At 50.3% G+C, this 14,562-nt stretch overlaps 2 protein-coding genes across 2 annotated transcripts in view; one reads left to right on the top strand and one right to left on the bottom strand.

Moving 5' to 3' along the window:
* NUDC (nuclear distribution C, dynein complex regulator) overlaps nt 1-14,562 on the bottom strand; it is a 149,587-nt gene that overhangs the window by 44,094 nt on the left and 90,931 nt on the right. The gene's annotated exons all lie outside the window — the stretch shown is intronic.
* On the top strand, nt 2,728-14,514 carry GPATCH3 (G-patch domain containing 3). The gene is made up of 7 exons (XM_050795305.1): nt 2,728-3,214; nt 5,428-5,852; nt 9,978-10,152; nt 10,949-11,008; nt 11,598-11,719; nt 11,830-11,957; nt 13,775-14,514. The coding sequence occupies exons 1-7, from the start codon at nt 2,764-2,766 to the stop codon at nt 13,989-13,991; spliced, it is 1,578 nt and encodes a 525-aa protein (XP_050651262.1). The 5' UTR covers nt 2,728-2,763; the 3' UTR covers nt 13,992-14,514.

Raw genomic sequence — 14,562 nt, 5'->3', positions numbered from 1 at the left:
CAAGCCTGTAATCCCAGCACTTTGGGAGGCCGAGACGGGCGGATCACGAGGTCAGGAGATCGAGACCATCCTGGCTAACACAGCGAAACCCCGTCTCTACTAAAAAATACAAAAAATTAGCCGAGCGAAGTGGCGGGCGTCTGTAGTCCCAGCTACTCGGGAGGCTGAGGCAGGAGAATGGCGTAAACCCGGGAGGCGGAGCTTGCAGTGAGCTGAGATCTGGCCACTGCACTCCAGCCTGGGCGACAGAGCGAGACTCCGTCTCAAAAAAAAGAAAAAAAAAGAAAAAAAAAAGAAAGGATTATTGCAAGGGAAGAAAGGAACTACTGCAATAGGGGGAGGAAGAATATTGCAGCAGGGAGGACCCTCTGACCATAATATCTGCAAGTGACTCAAGGGTTAGGCAAAAAGGGTTCTTCTCTCATAGGGAGGAGTAAACAGGGCAGTAAACAGGGAGGAAGTGGGATAATCAGGAGTGGCAAGATGGGACAGTAGATCAGGTGATGCTTTACCCTGAAGCCAGCCTATTCTCAAGAGGGGCTGTTAAGGAGGAGATGTGTGCTGGCTCAAGCTGAGGGTAAGCCAAAGTTCAGGAACCAGGGGGAAGAAGAGAAATTTTAACCAAAGTTTGTTCCAACTGATCAGTGGGGAGAAGAAGTTCCTCAAAGCTTTCACGAGGAGATTTGGAATTTGGAGTCTGTGTCTGGCTTTGTCATTGGTGAACCAGAGGCGCATATACTGGTCTTATCTAACTCACTTGAGGAAGGATGTTTTTTTGCAGTATGCTGTGTTCCAGAACACAAAACAGTGGGGAGGCATTTCTTAAGCTTTAGTGTTCCAGGATCACAGGGCTTGGGTAAAAGTCAACATTATCAATAAGTCTTCCGATAAACATGTGCAGTAATTTCTTTTCTGTTTAGACAAGGGTCTTGCCAACTTGGCCAGGCTGGTCTCAAACTCCTAGGCTCAAGGTATCCTCCTACGCTGGTTTGACAAAGTGCTGGGATTATAGGCGTAAGCCCCTGCGCTCAGCCCTTTATTTTTTGTTTTTGTTTGAGGTCTCTCAATGTATAGGTTCCTCCTATCGCCCAGTATAATGTTAGACTTTGTCTGAATTATGAATCAATGAATCAATAGTAATCGAATAACCCAATTAAAAAAACGGACAAAGAGGGTCGGGTGCGGTGGCTCACAGGTGGCTCACATCTGTAACCCCAGTACTTTGGGAGGCCAAGGCGGGTGGATCATGTTAAGTCAGGGGTTTGAGACCAGCCTGACCAATATGGTGAAACCCCGTCTCTACTAAAAATACAAAAATTAGCCAGGCGTGGTGATGCACGCACCTGTAGTCCCAGCTACTTGGGAGGCTGAGTCAGGAGAATTGCTTGAACCCAGGAGGCGGAGGTTGCAGTAAGCCGTGATCGCACCATTGCACTCCAGCCTGGATGACAGAGTGAGACTCCATCTTAAACAAAACAAAACAAAACAAAACAAAAACAAAAAGCGGGGCACCGTGGCTCACCCCTGTAATCCTAACACTTTGGAAAGCTGAGGCCAGTGATCGCTTGAGCACTGGAGTTCAATACCAGCCTGGGCAACGTAGTGAGACCCCGTCTCTACAAATAGTTTTAAAAATTCGGCCGGGCGCGGTGGCTCACGCCTGTAATCCCAGCACTTTGGGAGGCTGAGGTAGGCGGATCACGAGGTCAGGAGATCGAGACCATCCTGGCTAACACAGTGAAACCCCGTCTCTACTAAAAATACAAAAAATTAGCCGGTCGTGGTGGCGGGCACCTATAGTCCCAGCTACTCGGGAGGCTGAAGCAGGAGAATGGCATGAACCTGGGAGGCGGAGCTTGCAGTGAGCTGAAATCGCACCACTGCACTCCAGCCTGGGTGAGAGAGCGAGACTCCATCTCAGAAAAAAAAAAAAAAAAAGCCAGGCATAGTGGGGTGCATCTGTGGTCCCAGCACATCTGTCGTCCCAGCCTGGGCGACAGAGACCCCAACTCAAAAATAAATAAAATATTACCTACAAGTGTTGAGTCAAATGCTGTGTAGCAACTTCGCTTTTACTAGATAAAGTCAACTGTTTTCCAAAGTGGTTGTATCAACTTACATTTCCAACAACAGTGTATGAGAGCTCCAGTTCCACCATGTTGCCATCGATTCGAAGGTTTTAAAGTTTGCCAACGTGGTGGATGCAAAGTGGGTCTCGCTGCATTTCCGTTATTACTGAGTTGCGCATCTTTTCTTTAACGTAAGCCTCTAGCAACTCATAGCACTTTCATTGTAAATTGGACCTGCGTGTTTCCTCTTTTGTGAAATATCTGTGGCACATTTTTCTACTGGGTTATCTTTTTCTTACCGATTTGTGGGAGTTCATCAACACATTTTGGAAAAATAAATGGAAGAACGACTAAAGGTTCAGAACTGAGGAAGGCTGAGATTAGGTGTGCAAGATTCACAACAAAATACCTCAAAAATGACCCCTCCCGCAGGCTTCTTATTTGGTACTCATTAGAGCTTTATGAAAGAACTCTATGACCCCATTTTCCAGGTGAGTTTTTCCATCATCGCCAGCTTCCCTCTGTGGGAAAGGAACACAGAAGACTTCGGATCTTCCGGCTCCAGATTCCACAACCCCAACACCAACGGACTAGTTAGAATTTTCACATCTCGCAACGCAGACGCTGGAGCGTTGCTCGCGGTGTTTTCGCGAGACTTGAGACTTGGTTCCAGCAGATCATGTGACAATCCAACATGGCGGTGCCCGGCGAGGCGGAGGAGGAAGCGACAGTTTACCTGGTAGTGAGCGGTATCCCCTCCGTGTTGCGCTCGGCCCATTTACGGAGCTACTTTAGCCAGTTCCGAGAAGAGCGCGGCGGTGGCTTCCTCTGTTTCCACTACCGGCATCGGCCTGAGCGGGCCCCTCCGCAGGCCGCTCCTAACTCTGCCCTAACTCCTACGGGCCCAGCCGCTGGGGGCCAGCTTCTCGCTCAGACTTCGGCCACCGATGTCCGGCCTCTCTCCACTCGAGACTCTGCTCCGATCCAGACCCGCACCTGCTGCTGCGTCATCTCGGTAAGGGGGTTGGTTCAAGCTCAGAGGCTTCTTCGCATGTACTCGGGCCGCCGGTGGCTGGATTCTCACGGGACTTGGCTACCGGGTCGCTGTCTCATCCGCAGACTTCGGCTACCTACGGAGGCATCAGGTAAGAGTGAGAAAGTTAGTAGACTGGGCCTACGGGCCTGGAACAGAGGCACCTTGGCAGAAGAGTGGTGAGGATAAGTCAGGCATCTGGTTAGGACTCTAGGAGTTTAGGTCATATTCTAGACAGCTTCAGGCTCAACTTGCAGGGAGTTAGTTCAATGCATGGAGAAAAATAAACCGGAGAGGCTTATTCGGAAGAGCTTTCATTTTGTTAGGTCTCTTCTGAGACCCTTTCTCTATCCAAGGGGTTGATTTTGCACTAACACAGAAGGAAAAAAGGAAATCCAGTCTGAGACAATCTTTTCTCTGGACAGCTCCCACTTTTATGGGAAATCAGTCTGATGGGGAAACAGGACAGTGTCAGAGCCCTCCAGTTCACACATTCAACAGATGCTTCTATTGCTAGACCTAGTGTGACTAGCTGGGTATGCAGAGAACAGTTGCACATAGTGTGTGCTCAGAATCCACAAAGGAAGAGATTTGGAAAAAGGTAATTGCCACAGAGATGTCATTCTAATTGTTAGCATTCGCTGAGCACTCTGTGTATTTAGTAGGCACTGTTCTAAGCCTTTTGTTTTCTTACCCCTCACAACAGTCCTATGAGATAGGAGCTATTGTTTCTCCCATTTTATAGGTGAAGAAACTGAGGGAAGCGAAGTTATGTGACTTGCCTGAGGTTACAGAGTTAGTTAGTGTCAGGGCTACAACAAACCTAGGCGTCTGTTCCAGAGCCTGTACTGTTTATCACTAAGTGCTGTGAGATGACAGAGAAGGGAGAAACTGACTTCCTAGACTTATCATGAAATGTGACTTTCCATCTGGGTCTTGAAAAATAAATAGGAGTTAATAGGAGAGAATGGTGTTTCTGGGTTTCAAGGTAAATGGCATTTGCAAAGATTTGAAAGTCCGTGAAACTTTCAGGGCATGCTAAATTGTTCATTGTGGGCCGGGTTGCAGTGGCTGGTGCCTGTAATCCCAGCACTTTGGGAGGTGTGTAGGCGGATCTCTTGAGCTCAGGAGTTCAATACCAGCCTGGGCAACATGGTGAAACTCCATCTCTACCAAAAATACAAATTAACCAGTTGTGGTGGCGCATGCCTGTAGTCCCAACTACTTGAGAGGTTGAGGTGGGGGGATCGTTTGAGCCCAGGAAGTGGAGGTTGCAGTGAGTCAAGATTGTGCCACTGTACTCCAGCCTGAGTGACAGAACGAGACCCCATCTCAAAAAAAAAAAAAAAAAAAAAAAAAAGAAGAAGGAGGAAAAAAAGAAATTAGGAGAAAAATTGTTTGGTGTGGCTGAAGCACATGGTATGAAGACATGCAGGAGGTGGGAGTTGGTGACAGTTGAGAATCAAAAGGTCATCAGATGGGTGGATTGCTTGAGGCCAGGACCAGCCTGGACAACATGGCATAAACCTGTCTGTACTAGAAATACAAAAATCAGCCAGGCATGGTGGCACATGCCTGTAATCCCAGCTACTCGGGAGGCTGAAACACGAGAATCACTTGAACCCGGGAGGTGGAGGTTGCCATGAGCTGAGATTGCACAACTGCATACTCCAGTCTGGGTGACAGAGTGAGAATCTGTCTCAAAAAAAAAAAAAAAAGAAACAAACAAAAAAAAGGCTTCAGGAGCGAGAGCTGGAAGAAACTTGTATGCCTAGCCAAGGTGATGAGAAATGACATGAAACTACTAGGTAGTTCTATAGTTCTGCTTGGGGAGAGATGAAAAGGCCTGGAGAAGTTTGAGAGGGAGGAACAGCATTAGGCTAATGGATTTATTTTATTATTTATTTATTTTTGAGACAGGGTACTCTGTCACCCGAGATGGAGTGCAGTGGTGCAGTCTCGGCTCACTACAGCCTCACTTCCCAGGCTCAAGCAGTCCTCCTGCCTGAGCCTCCCAAGGAGCTGGGATCACAGGGTGCACCACCACTCCCAGCTAACTTTTTTATTTTTTGTAGAGATAAGGGTTTCACCATGTTGCCCAGGCTGGTCTTGAACTCCTGAGTTCAAGCAATCCTCCTGCCTCAGCCTCCCAAAGTGCTGGGATCACAAGCGTGAGCCACTGTGTCAGCCTGGATTTATTTATTTTTATTTTGTCTAAGTCTGTTTACTAGGGAAAGGCTAATAGATTTAAACATTGGCCAATTTCTGGCTCAAGTGTTGCTGGAGGCTTCTGAGTTTCAAGATCTATTCTCCCTCCTTCCCAAGGTTTGGGCTCCTTTTCCTTTAAGACCCGGAAGGAAATGCAGAGTCGGAAGGCTGAGAATGAAGCCTTCACCCTGGCTGACCTGAAGCAGCTGCCAGAGCTGAACCCACCGGTGCTGATGCCCAATGGGAATGTGGGGACTCCCCTGCGGGTCTTTTTGGAGTTGATCCGGGCCTGCCGCCTACCCCCTCGGATCATCACCCAGCTGCAGCTCCAGTTCCCCAAGACAGGTTCCTCCCGGCGCTACGGCAATGTGCCTTTTGAGTATGAGGACGCAGAGACTGTGGAGCAGGAAGAGCTTGTGTATACAGCAGAGGGTGAGGAAATACCCCAGGGAACCTGCCTGGCAGATATACCAGCCAGCCCCTGTGGAGAGCCTGAGGAAGAAGCAAGGAAGGAAGAGGAAGAAGAGTCTCACTCAGATGACGTGAGTACAGTGTGCTACCCTGTTCTGCTGGCAGCTGAAAGAGGCCAAAGGCATTAATAATACCACTTTTCAATTGTCCGTTACAAGGGTGCGGTCGTGGTGCAGTCTCTGCTCACGGCAAGCTCCGCCTCCTGGGTTCAAGCCATTCTCCTGCCTCAGCCTCCCTAGTAGCTGGGACTACAGGCATCCACCACCACGGCCGGCTAATTTTTTTTTTTTTTTTTTTTTTTTTTGAGACGGAGTCTCACTGTGTCGCCCAGGCTGGAGTGCAGTGGCCGGATCTCAGCTCACTGCAAGCTCTGCCTCCCGGGTTTTTACGCCATTCTCCTGCCTCAGCCTCCCGAGTAGCCGGGACTACAGGCACCCGCCACCTCGCCCGGCTAGTTTTTTGTATTTTTTAGTAGAGACGGGGTTTCACCGTGTTAGCCAGGATGGTCTCGATCTCCTGACCTCGTGATCCGCCCGTCTCGGCCTCCCAAAGTGCTGGGATTACAGGCTTGAGCCACCACGCCCGGCCAATTTTTTAAATATTTTTAGTAGAGACGGAGTTTCACCATGTTAGCCAGGATGGTCTCAATCTCCTGACCTTGTGATCCACCCACCTCGGCCTCCCAAAGTGCTGGGATTACAGGCGTGAGCCACTGCGCCTGGCCTGTTACAAGGGTTCTTAACCTGGGGTCCTCAGGAGGGTTCCAAGGAGTCTGAGAAGGAATGTAAAACTACATTTGCATGTGTGTTTCTGTATTTCTCTAGGGAGATGGTCCAGAGCTTTTACCAGAATATTTGTAAGTGGGTCTTATTTTTCATTCCCTTGGAAGGGATATATAAGGGTGGTTCCTTTTTTTTTTTTTTTTTTTTTTTTTTGAGACGGAACCTCACTCTGTTGTCCAGGCTGGAGTGCAGTGGTGCAATCTCAGCTCACTGCAAGCTCCGCCTCCTGGGTTCACGCCGTTCTCCTGCCTCAGCCTCCCGAGTAGCTGGGACGACAGGTGCCCGCCACCACGCCTGGCTAATTTTTTGTATTTTTAGTAGAGACGGGGTTTCACCCTGTCAGCCAGGATGGTCTTGATCTCCTGACCTCGTGATCTGCCTTCCTCAGCCTCCCAAAGTGCTGGGATTATAGGTGTGAGCCACCGCGCCCAGCCAGGATGGTTCCTTTTTATTCATTTTTTCTTTGTTTTGAGACTGAGTCTCGCTGTGTCACCCGGGCTGGAGTGAAGTGGTGCGATCTCGGCTCACTGCAACCTCCACCTTCTGGGGTTTAAGTGATTCTCCTGCCTCAGCCTCCCGAGTAAGCTGGGACTACAGGCTTGTGCCACCAAGCCCGGCTAGTTTTTGTTTTTGTATTTTTAGTAGAGACGGGGTTTCACCATGTTAACCAGGACAGTCTCGATCTCCTGACCTCGTGACCCGCCTGCCTTGGCCTCCCTAAGTGCTGGGATTACAGGCATGACCCACTGCGCCAGGCCCATTTTTTCTCTTTTTTTTTTTTGAGACGGAGTCTCGCTCTGTCGCCCAGGCTGGAGTGCAGTGGCCGGATCTCAGCTCACTGCAAGCTCCGCCTCCCGGGTTCACGCCATTCTCCTGCCTCAGTCTCCTGAGTAGCTGGGACTACAGGCACCCGCCACCTTGCCCGGCTAGTTTTTTGTATTTTTAGTAGAGACGGGGTTTCACCGTGTTAGCCAGGATGGTCTCGATCTCCTGACCTCGTGATCCACCCGTCTCAGCCTCCCAAAGTGCTGGGATTACAGGCTTGAGCCACCGCGCCCGGCCCATTTTTTCTCTTTTAAAAATTATTTCCAGCTGGGCATGGAATCATTTGAACCCGGGAGGTGGGGGTTGCAGTGAGCTGAGAAAAAAAAAAATTGCCATGTGAAAGACCAGATAAGGCGAATTCATTTTCAGCGATGAAAATGTGCTGACCAAGACATGTGCAGTGACTTGTCTAAGATCATCTCAGGAAATAGAGGTCAAGCTAGGATGTGAGCCCAGTTCTTGCTTCTTCCTTAACCTCTGCGTGCTGTCATGATGTAGCTGAACAGTCGTCTCTATTTTCGGACCTCGAGGCAGCAGATTGAACAGTAGCCTCCCCTTTCACTTCATTAGTGACATAGACATTTCTTTGGTTCCTTTCCCCAGACTTGGTTGCACATCCATAAAATCAGGAAGGTGGGCCGGGCGTGGTGGCTCAAGCCTGTAATCCCAGCACTTTGGGAGGCCGAAACGGGCGGATCACGAGGTCAGGATCGAGACCATCCTGGCTAACACGGTGAAACCCCGCCTCTACTAAAAAATACAAAAAACTAGCCGGGTGAGGTGGCGGGCGCCTGTAGTCCCAGCTACTCAGGAGGCTGAGGCAGGAGAATGGCGTAAACCCGGGAGGCGGAGCTTGCAGTGAGCTGAGATCCGGCCACTGCACCCCAGCCTGGGTGACAGAGCAAGACTCCGTCTCAGAAAAAAAAAAAAAAAAAAAAAAAAAATCAGTAAGGTGTGATTTGTTGGGAAAACTTTTTAAAAAATGTGTACCCTGGGTAAAAAGTAATTCACCCATGTTTCAAAGCTTCCGGCCAGCTGGGTGTGGTGGCTCACGCCTGTAATCCCAGCACTTTGGGAGGCCGAGACGGGCGGATCACGAGGTTAGGAGATCGAGACCATCCTGGCTAACATGGTGAAACCCCGTCTCTACTAAAAAATACAAAAAACTAGCCGGGCGAGGTGACGGGTGCCTGTAGTCCCAGCTACTCGGGAGGCTGAGGCAGGAGAATGGTGTAAACCCGGGAGGCGGAGCTTGCAGTGAGCTGAGATCTGGCCACTGCACTCCAGCCTGGGCGACAGAGCGAGACTCCGTCTCAAACAAACAAACAAACAAACAAAAAAGCTCCCAGCCAAAATTGCTAAGATATCCGGACCACATCCTTAGTGTGGTACCATTCTGACTTCCCCTCCCTCCGCTCTTCTCTCCCCTTCCTTCCTTTTTTTTTTTTTTTTTTTTTTTTTTTTTTGTGATGCAGGCTGTGGTTCTGTTGCCCTGGCTGGAGTGCAGTGGTGTAATCTCGGCTCTCTGCAGCCTCCAACTCCCTGGGCTCAAGCCATCCTCTCACCTCAACTTCCCCAGTAGCTAGGACTACACTCACACATCACCACACTTGGCTAATTTTTGTATTTTTTGTAGAGATAGGGTTTTGTCTTATTGCCTAAACTGGTCTTGAACCCCTGAGCTCAAGGGATCCTCCCACCTTGGCCTCCCAAAGTGCTGGGATTACAGGCGTGAGCCACTGCATCTGGCCCCATCCTGACTTTTCTTTAGCACTTGAAGGCCTGCAGGATTTCAAGCCAGGAATCATTCTGTCATTCCACAAATCCAGTCAAGCTAAGGGCTAGTGTAGGATTCCGAAGGCAATCTAAGACTCATTTCCTGCCCTCAAAGAGCCTAAAATCTCCCTGAAAAGAAAGAACCAGCATCTGGAGATACTGCAACTGGATGTGGCCACCTGGGTTTGCATTACTGGCTCTGCTGCTCCCTCAGTGTACTCTTTTGAACAAATAACTTTTTACTCCCCCGAACCTAGGTTTTGTCATCTGTAGAATGGGAATAATGGTACTTATCTCACAGGGTTGTTGTGATGATTAAAGGAGCTAAGCTATGGGAAGGGCCTGACACACCAGAGACAATAAGCGTTCTTGTCCATTCTTTCTTTGTGATGTCACATAAAAAGGCCTAACCAGTGTGTACTGATTAGCATTGAGAGTTCAGAGACTGGTGGGAGAGCTGTGGGCCTAAGTTCGGGGGGCTTCATGTAGGCTGTAGGACTTGAGGGACGAGGAGGATTTAACCAAGTGGAGAAGAGAAGGGTGTGGGAGAGGAAAGTGGGTATTTCAGGCAGGGAAAGACATGGCCAAAAGCACAGAGCTGAGTGAGGCTTGTGGGGACAGGAGCAAACTATGTTGAGAATTATCAGGGGCTAGAGACATGTGTTGGTGGGGGGGCAAATATGTGCTGCTTCTTGGAGAAATTGGAAGGAATGGGGCTGAGGCTTGCCACACATGCCTCCTGTGCCCTGCGCTTCCCTCCCTCTGGGCATGAGGCCAGGAAGCTTAGGCAGATCACTTCTCCCTGCCTTTTAGGACAATGACCGGGGTGAGGAATGGGAACGGCATGAAGCGCTGCATGAGGACGTGACCAGGCAGGAGCGGACCACTGAACAGCTCTTTGAGGAGGAGATTGAGCTCAAGTGGGAGAAGGGTGGCTCTGGCCTGGTGTTTTATACCGATGCCCAGTTCTGGCAGGAGGAAGAAGGAGGTAATGCTGGTACCCAGGCAAAGGCAGGGGTGACCCCTGCTGCATTCTCTTGGGGTTCCCTGTTCTGCACAGTAGATTCCCTAGTGGTGAGCCCAAACAAAAGGCTAGGGAACAGGCTGACCTTTATTGTATATGAGAGACCAATCATCCTTTTTAAGAGTGGGGATCAGTGAGATGGAGAGAAAATGTCCCCCCGCCCCCTGCAAATTCTGACTAACCCTCCCAGAGGAAGGATCTTAAAATACAAACAAACTGGGTGCAGTGGCTCATGCCTATAGTCCGAACTACTCGAGAGACTGAGGCAGGAGGACCACTTGAGCCCAGGAGTTCAAGGTTGCAGTGAGCTATGAACCCACTACTTTACTCCAGCCTGGGGGACAGAGTGAGACCTTCTCTAAAATAAACAAATGCCCCACCGGGCACGGTGGCTCATGCCTGTAATCCCAGCACTTTGAGAGGCTGAGGTGGGCAGATCACGAGGTCAAAAGATCGAGACCATCCTGGCCAACATGGTGAAACCCTGTCTCTACAAAAAATAAAAAAATTAGCTGGGTGTGGTAGCACGCACCTGTAGTCCCAGCTTCTTGGGAGGCTGAGGCAGGAGAATTGCTTGAACCCGGGAGGCAGAGATTGCAGTGAGCCAAGATCACGCCACTGCAGTCCAGCCTGGCGACAGAACGAGACTCCGTCTCAAAAAAACAAAACAAAACAAAAAAGCCAAACAACTCTAGGTTTACCTCTTAATAGAACTGAGAGTCCTTATTGCACTCTGTTGGATGCTTTTCTATCCCTGCAGATTTTGATGAACAGACAGCCGATGACTGGGATGTGGACATGAGCGTGTACTATGACAGAGGTACTGGGCAAGGAATATCAATACTGGGAGGTGAAACAGGTGTCCTGGCCTTGCAGTGACACTTTGCCAGAGCTAGCAAAGGCTGAGACAGGGAACCATTCCCTTGGGGTAACCCACTGAGAGGGTTCCTCTTAAAACATCTTTGGTTGTGTACATTAAGTGCTAGTTTTGGACAGAGCCTTCCTTTCTTGGAGGAGGACGAGGGACAGATAGCCCTCAGGGGCTCTGGGTCTGATGGTCAGGCCCTGGTAGGTGGCTGGTCAGGAACTCAGGCTCTAGTAAGGTTTAGATTTTAGAAGAGAAAAGGACCTGGGTGGGGGAAATAGCCAAGTGGGGAAGGGGAGAAGACCTGGGTTCTAATCCTCTCTCTGTCATTTGTTGACTCTGTTACTTTTCTGTACCACAATCTTCTCATCTGTATGATTGGGGAGAACCATGGTTCCTACTCTTGGGGAGCTCCCAGTCTAATGAGAGAGATACAGAACACCATTAAAATGAATAAGTCAATCTTATGAGGGGGTCCTAGAAACCTGATTCTTCCCCCTTCTTTGAGAGGGACGCTTCCATAAACTCAGCTCTGGTTCCTCAGATGGTGGAGACAAGGATGCCCGAGACTCTGTCCAAATGCGTCTGGAACAGAGACTCCGAGATGGGCAGGAAGATGGCTCTGTGATCGAACGCCAGGTGGGCACCTTTGAGCGCCACACCAAGGTGAGCACTGTGCCCATACCATGGACCCCTCTCTTTTCCTTCTTCCATCCCCATTCCGCCTGCTCCCAGCAGGAGCCCGATTTCTTGAATCTTATCCCTTCACTTTGCAGGGCATTGGGCGGAAGGTGATGGAGCGGCAGGGCTGGGCTGAGGGCCAGGGCCTGGGCAGCAGGTGTTCAGGGGTGCCTGAGGCCCTGGATGGTGATGGCCAACACCCCAGATGCAAGCGTGGATTGGGGTAAGTGTGGCTGAGGGATTTCCCTGGGGGCCCAAGCCTTTCAGCTATGCCCTGGTTTCCCTCTTCCCACTGGTTTTGGCATGGGTGCTGAGTACTCTTGCAGGATGAACTTCAAAACAGAGTTAAGAGGAAAAAGTGAATCTGGGCCAGGTGCGGTGGCTCAAGCCTGTAATCCTAACACTTTGGGAGGCTGAAGTAGTAGGATTCCTTGAGCCCAGTTTGAAACCAGCCTGGGCAACATGTGAGACTGTCTCTATTAAAAAAAAAAAAAAAAAGCCCGGGCGTGGTGGCTCACACCTGTAATCACAACACTTTGGGGAGGCTGAGGTGGGCGGATCATTTGAGGTCAGGAGTTGGAGAGCAGCCTGGCCAACATGGTGAAACCCCGTCTCTACTAAAAATGCAAAAATTAGCCGGGCGTGGTGGCTCACGCCTGTAATCCCAGCACTTTGGGATGCTGAGGCGGGTGGATCACGAGGTCAGGAGTTTGAGACCAGCCTGGTCAAGATGGTGAAATCCTGTCTCTACTAAAAATACAAAAAAGTAGCTGGGCACGGTAGTGGGCACCTGTAATCCCAGCTACTCGGGAGGCTGAGGCAGGAGAGTCGCTTGAACCCAGGAGGTGGAGGTTGCAGTGAGCCGAGATCACACCACTGCACTCTAGCCTGGGCAACAGAGGAAGACTCTGTCTCAAACAAAACAAAACAAAAAGGCCAGGTGCGGTGGCTCAAGCCTGTAATCCCCAGCACTTTGGGAGGCCAAGACGGGCAGATCACGAGGTCAGGAGATCGAGACCATCCTGGCTAACACGGTGAAACCCCGTCTCTACTAAAAAAAATACAAAAAACTAGCCGGGCGAGGTGGCGGGCGCCTGTAGTCCCAGCTACTCTGGAGGCTGAGGCAGGAGAATGGTGTAAACCCGGGAAGCGGAGCTTGCAGTGAGTTGAGATCCGGCTACTGCACTCCAGCCTGGGCGACAGAGCGAGACTCCGTCTCAAAAAAAAAAAAAAAAAAAAAAAATTAGCTGGGCATAGTGGCATGTGCCTGTAGTCCCAGCTACTCTGGGGGCAGAAGAATCACTTGAACCCAGGAGGTGGAGGTTGCAGTGAGCTGAGATCACGCCATTACAATCCAGCCTGGGTGACAGTGAGACCCCGTCTCAAAAATAAATAAATAAAGCTTTTTTTTTTTTTTAATTTTAAAGACTGAGCCCTAAGGCTTAACAAGATCATTCATACCCTTTGTTGGAGGAGTTTGGACTTGATGGTTACTATTAGGAAGTCTGTAGTGACAGAATGAAAATTTTATCTGAGGTCCCTTCTTACTGGCACTGTCAATGGATAGATAAGAGGGCTGGAGAGCAAAGACCCATATTTAAAGCCTCTGTCTTTGGACAAACCAGACGTAGTAGCTACTTCCCCGTCCTCTCCCAACCCCTTTTTTTTTTTTTTTTTTTTTTTTTTTTTTTTTTGAGACGGAGTCTCACTCTGTCCCCCTTGCTGGAGTGCAGTGGCCGGATCTCAGCTCACTGCAAGCTCCGCCTCCCGGGTTCAGGCCATTCTCCTGCCTCAGCCTCCCGAGTAGCTGAGACTACAGGCGCCCGCCACCTCGCCCGGCTAGTTTTTTTGTATTTTTTAGTAGAGACGGGGTTTCACTGTGTTAGCCAGGATGGTCTCGATCTCCTGACCTCGTGATCCACCCGTCTCGGCCTCCCAAAGTGCTGGGATTACAGGCTTGAGCCACCGCGCCCGGCCCTCCCAACCCCTTTAACTGGAATTTGAGAGCACCCTTCTCACTGAGAGCCCGTTTTTATCCAGGTACCATGGAGAGAAGCTGCAGCCATTTGGGCAACTGAAGAGGCCCCGTAGAAATGGCCTGGGGCTCATCTCCACCATCTATGATGAGCCTCTACCCCAGGACCAGACGGAGTCACTGCTCCGCCGCCAGCCACCCACCAGCATGAAGTTTCGGACAGACATGGCCTTTGTGAGGGGTTCCAGTTGTGCTTCAGACAGCCCCTCATTGCCTGATTGACCAGGTTGGGGGCTTCATTGGTCAGAATCTCATAGCTACATGATGAGAACCCTCTGCCCCGGCCTCATCTACCACTGAAGCAGAAAGGAGTCTGGGAGCAGCAGTCTTCGTGGCTGGTTCAGGGTGCTTTGCTCTGAGCCTGCCTGCCTGCCGGTTCTCTACCTCGGGCATTTTTACAAAAAGCCCCCTCCCGTCCCCTCCCCTTGGATATCAGGGGTAACGACCGATTGTCTTTGGTCTCTAACCCTAGTCTCTGGGCTTGCCCTTTGCCTCCTGCAGAATCTTGAAAAGCTGGATTGAGTGAGGCTATCAGCACAGCCTTCCTTGGGGACTCTGAAGGTGTCCCGACGAAGGCCAGAAAGGGGGGGAAAGGGACCTGGACGAGGAGAGGATTTGTGAGCTTGGAAGAGCCGGCCTTGGGCGGGCCCTTCACCGCCTCACTAGGTGGGACTGCAGCAGAGAGTCCGCGGGAAGTGGCTTGGGTGTGCGACGTCACGGAAGAATAAAGACGTTTACTACTGGAGCTCCCTTTCTTTTCTAATTCGAGTCTGAAGGAAGGTCAGGGAAATTC

This window comes from Macaca thibetana, chromosome 1 (assembly GCF_024542745.1).
Source record: "Macaca thibetana thibetana isolate TM-01 chromosome 1, ASM2454274v1, whole genome shotgun sequence".
In the NCBI taxonomy this organism is placed as follows: Eukaryota; Metazoa; Chordata; class Mammalia; order Primates; family Cercopithecidae; genus Macaca; species Macaca thibetana.
The sequence above is the reverse complement of the archived record's forward strand: the minus strand, read 5'-3'. Positions and strand labels throughout refer to the sequence as shown.

Coding starts and splice junctions, on each gene's coding strand:
- GPATCH3 (XM_050795305.1), top strand. CDS start 2,764: ATGGCGGTGCCCGGCGAGGCGGAGGAGGAAGCGACAGTTTACCTGGTA. Junction 5,853..9,977: donor AAGAGTCTCACTCAGATGAC/GTGAGTACAGTG, acceptor CCTGCCTTTTAG/GACAATGACCGGGGTGAGGA. Junction 11,009..11,597: donor GAGCGTGTACTATGACAGAG/GTACTGGGCAAG, acceptor CTGGTTCCTCAG/ATGGTGGAGACAAGGATGCC.